We start from the raw sequence: 17,366 nt of genomic DNA, 5'->3' as shown, positions 1-17,366 counted from the left end.
GATAACTCACTGGAATAGCACAGGGTTTAAAGAGATGGGGGATTTTCTTCCAAGAGGTAGATATATCACTTGGGATGAGGTCGAAACTAGGCTGGAGAACATGGCAACCAGACTCTTTGGAGTTTTTTTCCGATCTCCCACTTTCTTAGTGCTAATTTACCTAGGGCAAGTACCCAAGAACACCCGTTATGGAGGGCTTTAATCAGGAGTAAAGTATCTGGTACAGGGAACTGGTACACATTGCTAGCTGATCAACCCGCCTCTAAAATCATAATAGATCTTTAGAACAACACAATGTGAAATATCTACACAGATTGGAGAATTATTTCAGAAGTTGGGTACACATCATTGAGTGCAGCTAACTATAGGAGAATGTATTTTCTTTCCAGAAGGATGGCTTATTACTCTCCTGAGACGGTACACAAAATGTTCCAATCAATTCCCGATTAATGCTTTCGCTGCCATCAGGAGGGACAGGGGAGCTGGCGCCATATTTTTCTAGACGGTCCCAAATTAACAATTTTTTTGTTGGAAATAATGACGGTAATGAATCACAGATCTAACACAAGGATATAGCTAGAACCAAGTCTAGTTTTGTTTGAACTATCTGAGAAAACGCACCAGCTAGCTAAATATCAACAATATTTTATAGTGATAGTTTTCGCAGTAGCTCAATCATTAATACTCCCGTTTTGGCAGACCCAAACGGTTCCTACAATGCAGAACTGATGGAATAAAATGTTAGGTACCAAGAAATATGAGGAAACATACTCAAAACGCGTTGGGAGTATGAACATATTAACAGCTATATGGAACCATTTAGTGGAATAGTAAGCCAAGTAAAAGGGAAATCTGGAGACGCAGTAAAGAACTGTTGGTTAATAATATGTTAATAATATGCAAAATGATTGAAACTCGGATGTGTTTAAATATCAAGAAGTGATTAAGGAATGGGTTTGTTTTTAATACTTTGCTCATTTTATAATTCAAGGCGAACATAGCAAATATTACGGACAAATATAATCAATTCACCAATACGAAGGGATTAGAGGAAGACATTGCGATGTCACCAGCCGAAGGGGGAAAAATCATCATTATTGCTTAATGCTACTTGGGTATAGTCTCTGTTCTATTTTTGTACATCGATACCTGAACTTAAAATAAGGAAAAGAAAAAAATGATAACATAGCACCAGCTTCACTGGTTTCTCTTTCAGAACTCCCTGCTTTACCCACATTACCAGTTGTGGCACAAGTCTAGCCTTTTTCCAAGTAAAACTTCAAACATGCTAAAATAACAGAGTTTCAACTAAATATGCACCCCTGCAAGTGCCTCTGTTGTTTGTTCCATCCTTCAAAAAGCCACACATTGAGGGGACCACGTTCTCTGTGCAGATTGCAAGGTTTTTGAATTCCATCCTAGAAACAGAAAACATTAAATTAATTTTTCAGAAATGTGGTAAAGATTTGGCTCATCACTAATAGTTGATGTTTGATCACACTGACCTTGAACAAGTAGCAAATCTTCCATGTGTGAAAGTTATGAATTAATTTGAATATATGGAAGGTGGCAAAGACGTGCCCTTATATAAATCGATGAGCCAGGATTAAACTAAATTGGCGAAGAGCAAACTGTCTCAAATGAGACGGTTATGCGTAAGAGATTATCTCTCATGACAGGGGCCAAATCCACCCCTTTTTACCCCAAAAGGATGATATGCAAGATCACAGGCACAGCTATCCTTGATGCTACTTTTACTACTAAGAGCATCATTCTGATGCTCACACACAACACTGAAACACCTCCCAAATTGGACACACTTCAAAGCAGCATTCTTCCATCCAAGCACTTATTGTGATGTAGTATTTACCTGTCTGCCAATGTTCTTCAATGCCTTGTTACGGCCCTTGAAAGGATAAAAGAAATAAAACAACATTGGCTATCACAATTGAGGAGATCTTGTCTATACTGGATGAAGATTAGCAATCCATTTTGATATTTCCAATTATTCGACTCCAGTCACAAGGGATGACAGCATGGGTACTTATGTGACTCAACAGAAGATTTTGATATGTTTGTGTGATTTAGATAGGCAAGCTCATTTGTTTGGTAAAGGTCTTGTGACTTCTATGGTGTTCATCATTGTTGACAATATACAGTCAACCACTGGCTCAAGTCCAAGTGCATTTTGACATACACTTCCAATTGTCTGTTGACTGCAACCAAATCCACCTTGGCCAGAACACATTTCTGGAATGGCTAGATCATATAAACAAATAAATTAATGAATTGTTACCTGGCTCCGTACATCTGGCTTTTCGGGGGATGTCCAGGCAAACCTTATGGACATGCCTTTTGATGACTCATGCCTATTTGGAGAAAAGGCAGACTCAGCGCTTGAGCAGTTCGAGGATTCTTTGGCTACGGCCAGATCCTTGGGCCTCTCAGCTCTAGCTCGCCAGCAGTCTGCCTTCCACCTCTTTCAAGGCTTTGGAAGGGGTGTGGTACCACACCACCCGCAAACCATCCTCTGTCAACTCAAAATCCAGTGCGAGGGCGAGGTTGTGGTACCTTCAAACCCAGAGGGTCTAGCAAGAGGTCGGCCACCACCCAGCCCCCCTCTTCCACAGCACCTAAGTCCTCCTAGTATGATTCTGCAAACCCACACATGTCCAGTTGAAGAGAGAAATCAATTTCATTTCCCTCACTGGAGGTCCATAACATCGAACAAATGAGCCTTGCTGATCAAACAGAAGGGCTGTTCCCTCCCCCTCCAGCCTCTCCCTGCCTCTATGCCTCCATTAAAAGAACGGCTGATGGAGGATCACTTAATCTTGCTCCGTGAGGAAGTTACGGCTCTCTTGGCCAAGGGAGCCATAGGAAGGGTCCCGATGTCAGAAGTAGGCAGTGGGTGTTATTCCTGCTACTTTCTGATTCCAAAAAAGAACAAGGGTCTTCACCCTATATTGGATTGGATCTTGTCTGCCCTAGACCAAGGAGCCTGGATGGTAGTGTTGGACTTGCAGGATGCATATTTTCACATCCCCATCCTGCCTAACCACAGGCGCTACTTGCGGTTCAAGGTGGGCCAAAAGCACTTTCAGTTTACCGTGCTCCCCTTCGGTCTCACCAGTGCACCTTGGGTGTTCACCAAAGTGATGGCAGTGGTAGCAGCTCATTTGTGCAGGTTAGGGATTTCAGTCTTCCCCACCTCAATGACTGGCTGTTGAAGGCTCCTACACCCCAGGCTCTCGTCAACCACCTTCAGACGACGCCTAACCTTCTGCATTTGCTAGGATCAATATAATTATGCAGAAGTCACACCTGACTCCCTCTCAGAAGCTTCCTTTTATCAGAGCTGTTCTAAACACAGTGCAGTTTTGAGCTTATCCTCCCGAGCAGCGAGTCCAGGATATTCAGGTTATGAAACTAATGTTTCGGCCTATGTCCTGGATTTTGGTCAGACAGACTCTGAGGCTGTTGGGACTCATGGCCTCCTGCATCCTGTTAGTGGAGCATGCCAGATGGCATATGAGGACTCTGCAGTGGGCCCAGAAGTTCCAGTGGGCGCAGCATTATGGGGAAATCTTACCGACATGGTTCAGATTTGGAGGGAACTGCAAAAGACCTGATGTGCTGGTTAGTGAACTGCGATTTGGTCAGAGGCAGACTGCTCTCCCTTCCCCAGACAGATCTCACCGTAGTAACAGATGTGTCACTTCTGGGATGGGGTGGCCATCTGGGAGAGGTGGAGATCAGAGGTCTTTGGGCTCCGGCAGAATCTGGACTCCATATCGATTTGCTGGAGGTCCAGGTGATCCAACTAACATTGAAAGCATTACTTCCTGTTGTAAAAGGGAAGATAGTGCAGGTGTTCACAGATAACACCACCGCAATGTGGTACTGCAACAAGCAGGGCGGTGTGGGGTCGTGGACCCTTTGTCAAGTGGCTCTTCATCTCTGGACATGGCTGCAATAGCAGGGCATAACTCTAGTGATTCAACACCTGGCAGGTTCTATCAATGCCAGGGCGGACAAACTCAGCCGTCGATGCCTAGCAAAACACAAATGGTATCTCCACTCAGAGGTGGCGCAAGGACTCTTTCAGCAGTGGGGAGAGCCTTGGCTAGATCTGTTCGCCTCCTCAGAGAACGCGCAATGTCGGCAGTATTGCACGTCGGCAATCATGCTTTTTGTGGTGAGTGGAGTTCAGGCCTCCTATACGAATTTCCGCCCATACCACTTCTGCCCAGAGTTCTCAAGAAGATCAAGAACGACCAGGCCCAAGTAATCCTAGTGGCTCTGAAATGGGCAAGGAGAGGTTGATATCCTGAGCTTCTGAAAATGAGCATCAATCTTCCAGTCAGGTTGCCCCTTCAGAAGGATCTTCTGTTGCAGCAGCAAGGGAAGGTTCTCCAGCCGAACCAGTCAACTCTGCGTCTGCACGCGTGGAGATTGAGCGGTGACAGTTGATGGCTTTTGACCTTCCTCCTGAAGTCTGTAAAGTTATTTTGCCAGCCAGGCGTCCCTCCACTAAAACTGTATACGCCTGTCATTGGAAACACTTTGTATATTATTGTGCAGAAAGATCTATTTATCCTCTTTCTGCCTCTCTTTCTGATATCCTTCTCCTTATACTGTCCCTTATCCAGCAGAGTTCTGCCCTGGGTACTCTCTAGGGCTATCTTTCCACCTTATTGGCATTCCTTTGGCTGCCTGATCAGCCTTCACTTTTCAAATCTCCCGTTGTACATAGATTCCTCAAAGGGCTTGTACATATATTCACCCTACCCCCTTTGTTATGCCCCAATGGGACTTAAATCTGGTCCTCACATTTCTAATGTGTGCTCCCTTTGAGCCCTTACACAACTGTCCCCTCCGGCTCCTCACCATCAAGACAGCCTTCTTAGTGGCAATAACATCTGCCAGGAGGGTAGGTGAGATGCAGGTTCTTTCATCCAAGCCACCATATCTCACCATGTTTTCAGACAAGGTGGTTCTCAGAACTCATGCCTCTTTCCTCCCCAAGGTAGTGACCCAATTTCATCTGGGTCAGAACATCACCTTGCCCACCTTCTTTGTTCTGCCACATCCCTCTAAAGAAGAGGAGCGACTCCACCGGCTGGCCCCAAAAAGAGTGTTGTCTTTCTACCTTGATCACACAAAAGAGTTCTGGGTGGATGACCAACTTTTTGTGGGGTACGTGGGAGCAAAGAAGGGTTAGGCGGTGCAGAAGCGAACCGTTTCACGCTGAGTCGTTCTCTGCATCAAGATCTGCTACGCATTGGCCAGGAAGCAGCCTCCTGAGGGCTTGAGAGCTCATTCTAAGAAGGGCAAAGCTGCTACCACAGCTCTAGCTCGGGCATCCAGTCCTGGAAATCTGTCAGGCAGCAACATGGCATCCTTGCACAATCGGGTACAGAGAGATGGACACTTTGCCCATTAGGTCCTACAGGACGTTTTAGTGTGAGTGGAGGTATCCGCGGCCCACCGCCAGGAGGCTGTGGCTTGGGTATCTATTCTAAAGTAAGGAATCTGCAGCTAGAAGTCTCTATCAGATGAACAAGTTACTTACCTTTGGTAATGCATTATCTGGTAGAGACTCTATCTAGCTGCAGATGCGGATATGTCTAATAGGGTTAGGATTTATCCCTTCAGGGCCCCAGATTTGCACAGACAAACTGTTGGTTCTGTCCATGACTCTGTGCTTCTGGCATGGAAGTTCATGGGAAAAAGAACTGACGTACAGGCGCTGAGGTGGTGCCTTTATAGGCGACCGTGATGTCACTGACTGCTCCAATGACGCTGCTGACGCCACGCGGATCCGAACGACGCACCCGGATCTGAACGACGCCACCTGACAGCGTGCGCAGGGTGCTGGCCAGCAAAAAAAATCAAATTCCAAGCTGACGCCGGGAAATTAGAAGGTAAGGAATATGCAGCTAGAGAGTCTCTACCAGATAATGCATTACTGAAGGTAAGTAAGTTGTTCTTTAGTGCACAAATAACAATTATGGGTTTGTGATAAGTACCAGCACGCCAAACCTGTTGATATTTAACTGAGGAAATGCCCAGTATTGACAGGAATGTGCAGATTTCGGTTCAGTAAGCATCAAAATCTCTGTTATTCATCAACACCATGTAATCTGGTGATATGTATCGCACCCAATAAATCCCGATTCAGCGGAGTAAGATTTTAACAAGTGCAGTATCACACCATTTACCGGGTCGCTCCTAATGAGGGCCGTAAACTTTTAAAATTCCCTATGAGGGTATCAAATTTCCCCAAACAAGTTGTACTCATAAAAAAAAAAAAGATTTTTCCTGCCAATTCAATTTAAATAGGTATTGTGTCATATGGAACTTTTGCAGTCTCTGAATCACTCCCTAAGGAATTTCTGGTTGAAAGTTTCATAATGAAACAAATGCAATCTACTGAGCTAAAACAGAAGCAGAACATTTACAAGCCAAAGTGTAAACGCTGGCAATTTAATCTGTTAGCATTTTAATTCTGGATATAGCCCCTTCTATGTTCAATAACCTGCTGCTTCTGTGGTACGCCTAGTCGTAGTTTGGTTTCTCTTGAGTAATTACCACGTGTATAAAAAATATCTACGACCTTCAGTCTGGGTTCCTTCTGTCAAATCACCGGTATGCTCTGCTGCCTGCTTTACTTTCCTTGGCGCATTCAGTTGTGACTGAACGTCAATAGATGATTGTAAAATATTGACAGATTTGACGTGTCCAGCTGCTTCCTCACCCATGTCAAATTAGCAATAAAGAAACCCTTCATTTTCTAATACCGCGTCCACAGCTTCCTCTCCTAACGAGTCCCAGTGCTGCCTGCTGTCCTCACACCATGACCCTTCCGTTTAATGACAGCTTGCTTACCACGGCCCGAGCTACTCCTGCTTCATTGGCTAAGGCATCCTGCGCCTAGAATCCCGCCAGTCGCGGAGGCGAAATTGTAGGTTTTTTGACTGCTAAATATTATTGGAATTTAAGAGTTTCCGAAGCCGTCACAAAGTGAAACGTCAGCCAGGGAAGTTAGCTGGGCTGATAGTACAAAGGTTCAAATGTACAAGTGCAGGTGACATGAAAGCATTGTGCGGTTTCTGTAAAAGTCAATTTACGCAAAATTGTATTTGTAGAACAGCAAAATGCAATCGGAGATGCCTCCTTCCAAGTGCCAGATTGATGCTTCGGAGTTAATGTTTTTTTCACATCCTTTGTACATGCACAATGTGAAAGCATTTCTTGAGGGAGCGCACACGTTTCTTTATAAAGGGACCAATTATGATTTTACCATCTCATAGTTTGCCACAGGCTGTGAAATTATATGAAGAGATTCTCTTTTTCAAGTATTGTTACTTTCCTTTTTATAGTTGGATTTAAAGACAAGAAAAGCGGGCTTCTGCTTTACTAAATATAAGTATCGTCTATATATTGTACTTTCTAGCTAAGCAGATATTTCTCTGAACTCTGTTTTATTTGTTGGGTGTATCTATGCTGAAAGCACTCTGGGTCCCATGGCGAGATCCCCAGGTTTATGGTGGAAAGATACTCGTTCCCATTGGTACCCTTAATTGAATAATAGTTTGAATGTTTTGGAGCCAGTTCTATTATTCCATTCTGCTACTGGCACACCTCAGTCAGTTTAATGGCAATACCAATTTAGGGCCTGATGTAAGGTTTGGGGGACGGAGAAAGGGCAAACATGATGAGGAAGACCTTTACCTCCTCTACTTTGCCTGCCAAATTTAGAAATACCTGCCGGCACCAGGGATATCCCTATACGTTGGCAGGAACCACTGTACTGCGATTCCTGTCAATGTTGGAAACGTTTGACAGAGGACTGCGTTCAACATTACGACTGGCCATTAAACTTTTCCAAAGTTTTACTTTTTTCAGAACAAATTCCCAAAGCTGGAGTTTGTTTCTTAAAAATATAAAATACTTGGACTCCACACTATGGGATTTTAACCTGGTGGTGACAAACAGTGACAGACACTGAAAAAATATCCATCTGACTGCCCACTCTAGATTGGGCAGACAGTCAGGTGGCTTACCTCAATCCATCACGCTATTGAATGAATATCCTTTGATGGATGAAAGAGGAGCAGGCTCCATTGTCGAAGTACTGTTGGTCTACCCAGCCGTAAATCATGTGAGTGGAATGGTAGTTTGACGGAGAATGTACTCCGGTACTGTTACTACTGAATACCTTCTCTGCCAAGCTCTAAATCGAGTCCTTATATATTATCAGTTACTTAGCATTACAGTGTATCCTGATAGTGCCCTTCCTTCAATCATTTCACTGGCTGAAGTGTTTCATTCACATTCTAAATACAAACCTGCAATAACAGAAAGATTATTTATTCTCAGAACAAACATCACACACAATTCACCACCCAGCCCTGTGGTCGAGTAGCTAGAGGTTAAACTGCACTCAGAATACTATATGATTTTGCCTTTGTCAGTCAAAGTCCAGCAGCAAATGGCAAAATTTAGCTCAGTCCTTAATGGGGAGGCTTAATTTAATGAGTGTATCAATACTTCCGAGTCCTTTATTTACACTTCACAATTACTTCCTTCTATCCCTTTTCAAGCATGTTAAGCAAATATAAGTTCTTATATCTGGAGGGCTAGGTGACCGCATTGGGCCTGCAAATAGTTAATTCAGGCTATTTCAGAGTGGTGATGATTCTTCCAGACTTCTCTTGATATTATTGAAAATCCCTGGGCAGCCATAATACTCAGGGGATTAACTCTGATCTCACCAGCCCAGCTCAAACATTCATAAAATATCTCTTTACTGCCTATGTTTCACTATAATTTCTTTGGTAAACTTAACCATCCACACTTTTTCATGCAGGTCAAATTGAAAACTGCTCTTTCTTTAATTAGCATCCTCTATGATATTTTAAAATCGTTTGGGATTGCATAAGACATGGGTCATAGACCTTCTAAACTCTATACATTATAGTAGATTTCATTCTATTTAGGATCTGCCCTAGAGACATCTTTAGTTGTTTACCAGGCCCATGCTTAAAAAACTCCAAAGAAAATCATAGTTGTATACATAGAGAGACTTTCTGTAGGGCCTCTTCATCAATAGGTCGGTTCAAGTACTAATGTCAATTTGCTTCCGTGCACCACAGTCTATGGCATGGGGTAACTGGTCAGCCCATTTCAGCTATTGGCTTCCTTCACTTTGAGTGACTGCATATTGCTCTTGCACATGTGCACCTCCACCTAGAAACTAGTCCATATTAGTCCTAGACTTTTAGGCCAATCTTTGTATTCATTTCATGTAATTGTTTACATCTGTTTTTCAGTGGGGCACGTTTGTGATGGCTAATTGTTTTAAACATATTCATGTCACCTTTAGACACTTTTATGTTTTACTACTTTTTAAACTACTTTTACACTTTTAATATTTATCGCATATATTTGCAAAAAAGGATATAAATAAAGAAGCATTGGCTTGCCAAGGCTAGACCTATTGGCTTTACTAATTCTTATTTCATGTTGCGCTTTATTGTCATGCATTTAATCCTGTTCTGTTACTGGTATATCATTTGCTGACATTGTTTGCCTTCTCCAGGCTGAACTGCAAAAGATGAAGCTTCAAAGCCTTGAGACCAAGCAGTTTATTGAGAACCAGGAAGCTGAAGAACGGAAGCTTTTGAAAATCATCTCAGAGGCTGACACTGAGCGGTTAAGACAGAAAAAAGAACTGGACCAGGTAAGATGCTCAATTTGACTTAGTTTGACTTTTTCTATAGAAGAATTACATATTTGCCATGTTGCATTCTGCATTATATGTAAACTTCAGAAAATGTAATGGCCCACTCAAAGAAGTTGTATTGACGTCATAATGACAAGTGGCTGGGACAGGGAACCGATTAGGTTCTACTGCAGTATGTTTCCTTTGATGTAAGTGTGACTACAAGGGGCTTCCCCAGACCAGGGGCAACCTGCCCTTATCTCGTAGGGCCACCCCAAACTGAGCTATCTCTCAGGTAGGCCCAGATTGCATTATAGTGGTGCCCATCATTTTTAGTTTAGGAAAGGCACATACCCGGTATATAGGAGGGATCCCAGGCCCTGACGAATGCCCCAGACCAGTTCGGCTAGATAAGCAGGCAGAAACATGTTGGATATTGGGACTAAGGTGACACTATGAATCATTATACCCAATAGTGTCCCAATTGTGCTTTTAACCTTAACAACAAAAACCACTATCAAAGGTGTAAGACACACTGGTACATTTTAGCTCATATTTTCACTTAACTGGATCCCCACTTTATTCAGAAAGATATCATTCCGGCACTCCCTCAGAGTTCTTTTAACAACGAGGTTGAGGATGGTACCATCCTACCTGGGTGGGGATAGGTGGTCAAATGATGAAGCGTGACACTATAATGTGTGTGAGACCACCTATTCTGTAAGGAGAACCCCCCAACAGAACACGGCTACCACTACCATACCTCACAACTAAATTAGATCACTACAGTTGTGATCTGATGACCAGCTGAACAGGCCTGACCGGTCTGTCCACTAAGTTCCCCATACTCTTTGTGTTGTTGTTGGTCACTGTCACAGGTTCAAATATCAGTGGTTGCACACAAGCCTTTCTTCCTTCTGTGTATAATAAGATCAATGTAATTGAATTAGGTAACAGTAAACATCAGTTATTTAGCGCCAAGATGCATCTTGCAGGACCTCATTAACAATGCTACTAGTACCATAAACTCTTGTTTGTTTGTGCACTGGTAAATCTAAACGTAAATAGCCATTGACTGTCCCACAGCCCAGTCAATGAGAAGAACTTGATCTAGCCCTTTATGCATAAGGCTCCCCCCCAGCTGTACAAGATGATCTTGGTGAATGCCAAATTGCTAAGTGCCATTCTGCTGCTGCTGCTGAAAACTCTGCCTTTCTTTGAGCTGGCAAACATCTTCCAGTTTTCCAAGGCTAGGAGCTCTTAGTCAACGAAATACCTGACTGGAGACTCTTTTTCTTTACTCAACCATGGTTGAAGATGACCTGTTTCATATGAAAGTACAGACCCTCCCTGCACCTGAGACCTAAAATGTCCCAATGACTTCCCAGAAGACATGCCCCTCCTCATTATGATGAGTCCCACTCCACTTCAGTGACAGGAGAATGTTCTCTTTGCTACAACCAGGGGACCAATATACATGTTAATTCACAAGCCCTTTTGTTGTCATTTAGCTAACCTCTACAGCGTCCACGTCTGCCTCTATCCAACCCACACCTCTCAAGTCAACACCCTAGCCACCTCTGCTGGTGTTAAAAGGTCTTCTCTTTTAACAAGCAATAGACTATTCCATCCCCAGAAATGGAGTCTACTATTTCCTTGTAAGGAAAATGGAGGAGAGCTCCATCTCATTTTGGACTTCCATTATCCATTAGGTTAAACAAGCATTTAATTTCCCCTGCAAAATGTTTAGAATGCTAACTTTGGATCAGATCCTGGCAGCTGTCCATAGCTATTAGAAATTGGGTCTCTAGTTGGCAGAGGTATAAGCCCTTGTCCAAGGAGGGACCACAATCCTAGTCAGGGTAAGTCACAACAGAATCCAAATTATACTGTGCTCACCCTCTGGCAGCCTGGCACAGAGCAGGCAGGCTTAACTTAGAAGGCAATGTGTAAAGTATTTGTGCAATAACTCATACAATAACACAGTGAAAACATCACAAAAAGTACTCCACATCAGTTTAGGAAAATAGATAATATTCATCTGAATACATTGAGACCAAAACAACAAAAATCCAATATACACAAGTCAAGTTATTACTTTTTAAAGGTTTAAATGAGTCTCAATTCTTAAGAATCAGTGTTTGTGTCCTTTTAACACACAGTACCTGGGATGCATCAAAAATAACAACGCACGGAGGCTGCAGAGGAGGGAATGCGTTGCAAAATAAGGTGCTGTGTCAGATTTTTTGACGCGGCACAGATGATGTGCTATTTCTTTCCTCGCTGCAAGATGATGCATTGATTTCCAGGAGCTCAGACTTGGTTTCTCACTGCGATGCAGGGATATTTTGATGCCCAGAGACGATGCAGTAAAAATCCTTGATGCACTGGTAAGAAGGAGCAGGTGCTGCATCAATAGGGTAGGTGATGCCACAATTCTTCAGCCATGAGGCAGGAGCTGTGTCAATTTCTGCAGGCGTTGTGTCGATTTTCTGCCGCACAAGGATTTTCTTCTCTTTGGTGAAGTCTTCGTGGCCCTGAGACTTCAAAATAGGAGGCATGCTCAATCCAAGCCCTTGCAGTGCACTTGTGGGGAAGGCAGAGTCCTTCCAGCAGAGTCAGGGGCTAGCAGGCTGCAGGGCAACAAGCAGGGCAGTAGTCCTTCCAGCAAAGGAGTCCTGATGAGATATATATATATATATATATCTCATCAGGAGATATATATATATATATACACCCAACAATGCCTTTGAAGTGGGGGGAACTTCAAAGAGTGGTTATGAAGTGCACAAGTTCCATTCTCAGCCCAGTCCTGTCTGCCAGGATCCCTATAGGGGATTATCAGTTCTTTGTATGCGGGCAGGTGATTGGCCTTTGAAGTGTAAGCGAGAGCCCCACCACCCTACTTGGGCAAGGAGACCCATTCAGTATGCAGATGAATGCAGATGTTACTGAGCGTCCTTTGTTTATGGCTGCCTGGGAGGAATGCACAAAGGGAGCTGTCAACCAGCACAGCCCAGACTTTGATTGGAGACAGGCAGTAAGGCACGGTTAGCAGTAAGTGCAGAGAAATGCCCACTTTCTAAAAGTGGCATTTCTAAAATAGTAATATTAAATCCAACTTCACCACTAAGCAGGACTTTCTATTACAATTCTGGCCATGCTGAACATGACAGGGCTACTCCTTTCTGATCAGAATCCACCACTTAAAAGTATATAACGGCAGTTCTAATGCTGGTCTGAGAGGAGCAGGCCTCATAGTAGTGGAACATGAATGTGTGAGTTTTCCACTTCCAGGACATTTAAAACACATAAGTACATGTACTGCCTTTTACTTGCATAGCACCCTGCCCTGTGGATTACCTAGGGCCTACTTTAAGGATGATGTATATGAAGAAAAAGAGGGGTTCAAGGCTTGACAAGTAGTTTTAAATGCCAAGTCAAAGTGGCAGTGAAACTGCACACCTAGGCCTTGCAGTGGAAGACCCGAGACATGGTAATGAGGCTACGTATGTGATCAGCACAACAAGTGCTGCAGGCCCACTAGTAGAATTTAATTTACAGGCCCTGGGCACCTCTAGTGCACTTTACTAGGGACTTACAGGTAAATTAAATATCCGAATTGTTTAGGAGCCAATGTTACCATGTTTAGGGGAGAAAGCATATGCACTTTAGCCCTGGTCATCAGTGGTAAAGTGCGGAGAGTCCTAAAACCAGGGTCAGGAAAATGGAGGTAGGCAGGCAAAAATTTGGAGGATGACCATCTTTGTCACTGGACCTATAGAACACCAATGCGGTTATCTGAAGTTTGGCTTATGTGAAGAATTCACAAAGAAATTGTGGCTATCCATTACACTCTATTTAGAGTGTATGCCTGGCTATACACTCAAGGGCCTCGATTATGAGTGCCTCAGCATTGGTGTGTTATGTATTATCACACCTGAGAAATAATGATACCCATGTGATCATTGTTTGCCATATGCAATAAATAACAAAGATAAAATAAATTATGTATTTCCCTGTGGTAATGTGAAATAAACTTGCAGATGTTGTGCTCACCATGCCAAAATCCACATGACTTGAAATTTTACATGCCTCTTCCCTGCTAAATATTGTCAAGGTCTGACACGTCGATATGCTGATATTTATTGTATAGAACGCAGAAGAGTTGAAAAACTCCAACTGACTTGTAATTGCGACACCAGGCAAACATGTTTGCACAGGTGCTGCAATTTAACATGTCTGTCCTAATCAAGGCCCTTCATAGGGTGAAAGGGACAGCTAACAATTTTAGGCAGATGTCCTGCATCTCTTTAAACTCTAAATAATTTCCTATTTCCATCTCTCCATTCTACAGGAACATAGGCTGTACCTTGATATTATAATGGGAAATCAACACTGTGAGTGCAGAAGCATGCAATTCGGTCTCAGTGCCACTCCTTTACTTAGATCCTGCCCCCAACAGAGACGTTTTTTTGCAATTGGTGTACTGCTATTTGTATCCAGATTATTGCCTAACTCATTCAGCAGCAAAGGAGGAGACAGAGATTCGCCTAGCACTGACCTTCAGTAACCTATATTGTGTTGGGCTCTCAGCGAATGGCCTCATATCTCCTTAGTATATCTAAGAGCATCCAGTTCACAATGATAATCCTGGACTACAACATGGCAAAAATTGACAGGGTGAAGGCTGTCAAATATACAATGGGCCAGGAGCCATGTGACTCAGAAAGTCTGGTGGTTCCGGAGACTGCCTGGACTAATAAGATGCTACTTTGGATGGTGCCACGTTGCTAAACTCCACAGGCGTAACCTGGAGCTACAACCGCTGGAGCACTAGGACCAACTGTTAGATGACCATTTAAAGCCACGAGGTTTATACGTCCATGTTTTTTTATCTTGCAGACACATTCCCAACCTCTTGGTGAAATATCCCTTTCAATAACCACAATCGTCAATGACTCCTGTGAGTAAGGGGTGCATTTTGGGGTACTCTCCAGCAGTATCTTGTAGGATAGGTCTGAGTCATTCCATCTCATAAGCTTGTTGGAGCTGAAGGAAACTTTTGTGACATTGAATGCCTTACTATAAAAGTGATGAAATCCAGAGTGGTGATGAACCACACAGATAATGCCACAACCCTCATCTTTGTGGAGAATTAAGGTGGCACCTATCCCAGCTGGCAGAGGCTCTGTAGGAACAGGCCTTACAACTCAATATTTTCCTTCTAGTCTTCTACATTGGAGGGCTCAACAGTATTATAAATGACAGGCTGTGCATATGTCTGCTGTCACCGTGAGTGATTCTCCACAACAACTTTGAAAATCTCTTGAAACCTGATATTGTTCATCCTTAGAAGCATTTGCAACTTCCCAAAGGGAAGTCTTCCTGTCGAAGGAGGGAGGAAGACTGGTGCACCCATCTCTTTAACAGCTCAGTTTGAGTGCACTGTTTTGAAGAGCTTACCTTTGCACACTTGGGTCTCTTCTTTGGAGACCTTGGAGGTTTGAGCACCAGATAGAAAGTCTTCCAGCAGGGCTCTGAATACCATAAAGCAGCTGTTAACTTGCCTTTGTGCACTAGCAACGAACATCAATTGGCTCATCTGATCAATGAATTTTGTTATTTGTGTTGCACATCACATGGCTCAGAATTGGTTAAAAGAGAATACCTGAAATGTGTGCCTCATTGCCATAGGACCTTACTGCAGCAAGTGTAAAGTACCTTTGCTACAGTCAAATACATCTTAAACTGTTCCCTATATTTGGGTATCCTGCAGCCCCCATGGAGGTGGTCAATCTTTTGAGCATTTTGGGTTATGTGGCTTATAGATTTTTATGTGGAAGGCTATTTTCTTGAGGTGCAGTGCAGGCCCTTAGCATCTTCTCTGTTTTCAACAGTGAGAATGTTGTTCTGTGGATGCATGTTTGGTGCCCAATTTCATATCAACATGATTCTGTCTCACAAAAAGATTCTCAGGATTGTGGTTGTTGAAGAACAATTTTAATTCTTTAATTTATCTTTAAGGGGGATACCAGATTTATGGATGTAGTGACTCTGTTTAAACGACCGTAAAAGGAACTCAAGCCACTTGGTGATCAAGGGTGATAGTCTATCAGAGTACCATACATTTGATTAATAAGGCACACGTTCACTAGGAAGTTAAGCTTGCATCATTTTTCCCCATCACCTGTGGCCCAGAAATTGGACTTTGAGAGTCTCCTATTCCCTAGGTGCACAGAGGAGTCCAAAACAGTGATTGAAGATACATTTTTGTATATAACTCGGACAAAGATAACTACAACTCCTTTTGTTTCAGGGAATTCTTGCCTAGTTTTTTTTACTACATTTCTACTTAAGTAATCACTTTACCCTACATAATTTATGTGATAGAAATAGCCTAGGGAGAAAACCAAGACCATTGATATTATATTGTTTTTGTGTCCCATTTGAGTAGAGCTCACATTCACCCAAGAACCAGCCTAGTGTTTTTTTTTGTTCAGACCCAAATGGGAAGTGGAGTAATGAGGTTTTTTTGAAACTTGCCTTACCCAAAATTGAAATTGGAAGTGTCATTGCCAGAATCATTTGGTCTGGGTCCTTGTCGTTCAACTAATTCATCTTTATCTCAGCCCTAACAGAAGACATGTTGGATTTCAACTGGTTATGGAATGAGTAAATAAGATAAAGCACTGTCAATAATATTTCTGTGATGTTACTGTGGACCTTATGTTAAACACCACCAGAATCCAGCTTAATACTTCTTCTCCCCGATCCCTGACTCGTGTGAGCGATTGAGTCCTGATTATAAAGGTATCGTTCATAGTTTTTGATATATTCATTGGGCATTTCTTTAACCTTAAACTGCTGACCAGTCAGTGTTATTTTTTTCTGGTAATATATTACAAGTACTGTTTAATGCTTAATATGTACATTAAAAAATAGATAAATGATATCAGCAATTATTTAGCAATTCTGTCTTCTTGACTTGTGTAAATCTGTAGCCTCTATTGCTAACCCACCTTGCTGCTAAGAACGGGAAATAGCTGGGCTCTTGGAGGTTGCTGAGTGAGGGAGGAAAGGGAATTATGTCTTAATGTAAAGAACAGTAACAACAGATGCACAAAAATGGCTAATTCTCTGTTCGCACTTCCCACAGAAGGCTGACAGGGGAATCTCCTATGGTTCTTTGTGCAACTCAGCAAAGCGTCAGAGTTGAGTTTACCATAAATGATGGTGGATCAGCTGCCCAGTCATGTGATCTGCCAATGTGGCTGGAAGACTAGCTCCAAGAAAGAATGCTGTGGAAGTCAGTGGCGTTACGAAACTTGAGCCCCACCCTCTTGCAGATTATCTATAGGAGGCCCCCTCCCCTCTGGCTCAGTCAGGGACCAGTCACCTCTGCACAGTGTACTGTGCTGAGCCCCCCCGCAACTCTCCCTCCCCCGGGGGCTGAGGGTGCCTATGTTATTCCATTGGTGGAAGTGGTTGCAGACTTTCATGGAAAACAAAGCATGCTAAGAAAACGTTCCCTGTCTGTTACGAAGGTATCTACCAGTTTTGGGAGTACATTACCGGTGGCCACATTTGGTGGAGGACATTGTACAAATAATGGTAGGCGCTGATGGATTTTCCA

General features: G+C 43.0%; 1 protein-coding gene across 1 annotated transcript in view; it reads left to right on the top strand.

Annotated features, from left to right (window-relative positions):
• Window positions 1–17,366, top strand: part of CFAP58 (cilia and flagella associated protein 58) — a 371,939-nt gene that overhangs the window by 173,182 nt on the left and 181,391 nt on the right. Inside the window, exon 12 of the mRNA XM_069239433.1 lies at window positions 9,608–9,748. Within this exon, the coding sequence (XP_069095534.1) occupies window positions 9,608–9,748 (141 nt within the window). The remainder of the gene's footprint in view (window positions 1–9,607; window positions 9,749–17,366) is intronic.

The sequence above is a fragment of the Pleurodeles waltl genome, chromosome 6 (assembly GCF_031143425.1).
Source record: "Pleurodeles waltl isolate 20211129_DDA chromosome 6, aPleWal1.hap1.20221129, whole genome shotgun sequence".
Taxonomy (NCBI): domain Eukaryota; kingdom Metazoa; phylum Chordata; class Amphibia; order Caudata; family Salamandridae; genus Pleurodeles; species Pleurodeles waltl.
The sequence above is the reverse complement of the archived record's forward strand: the minus strand, read 5'-3'. Positions and strand labels throughout refer to the sequence as shown.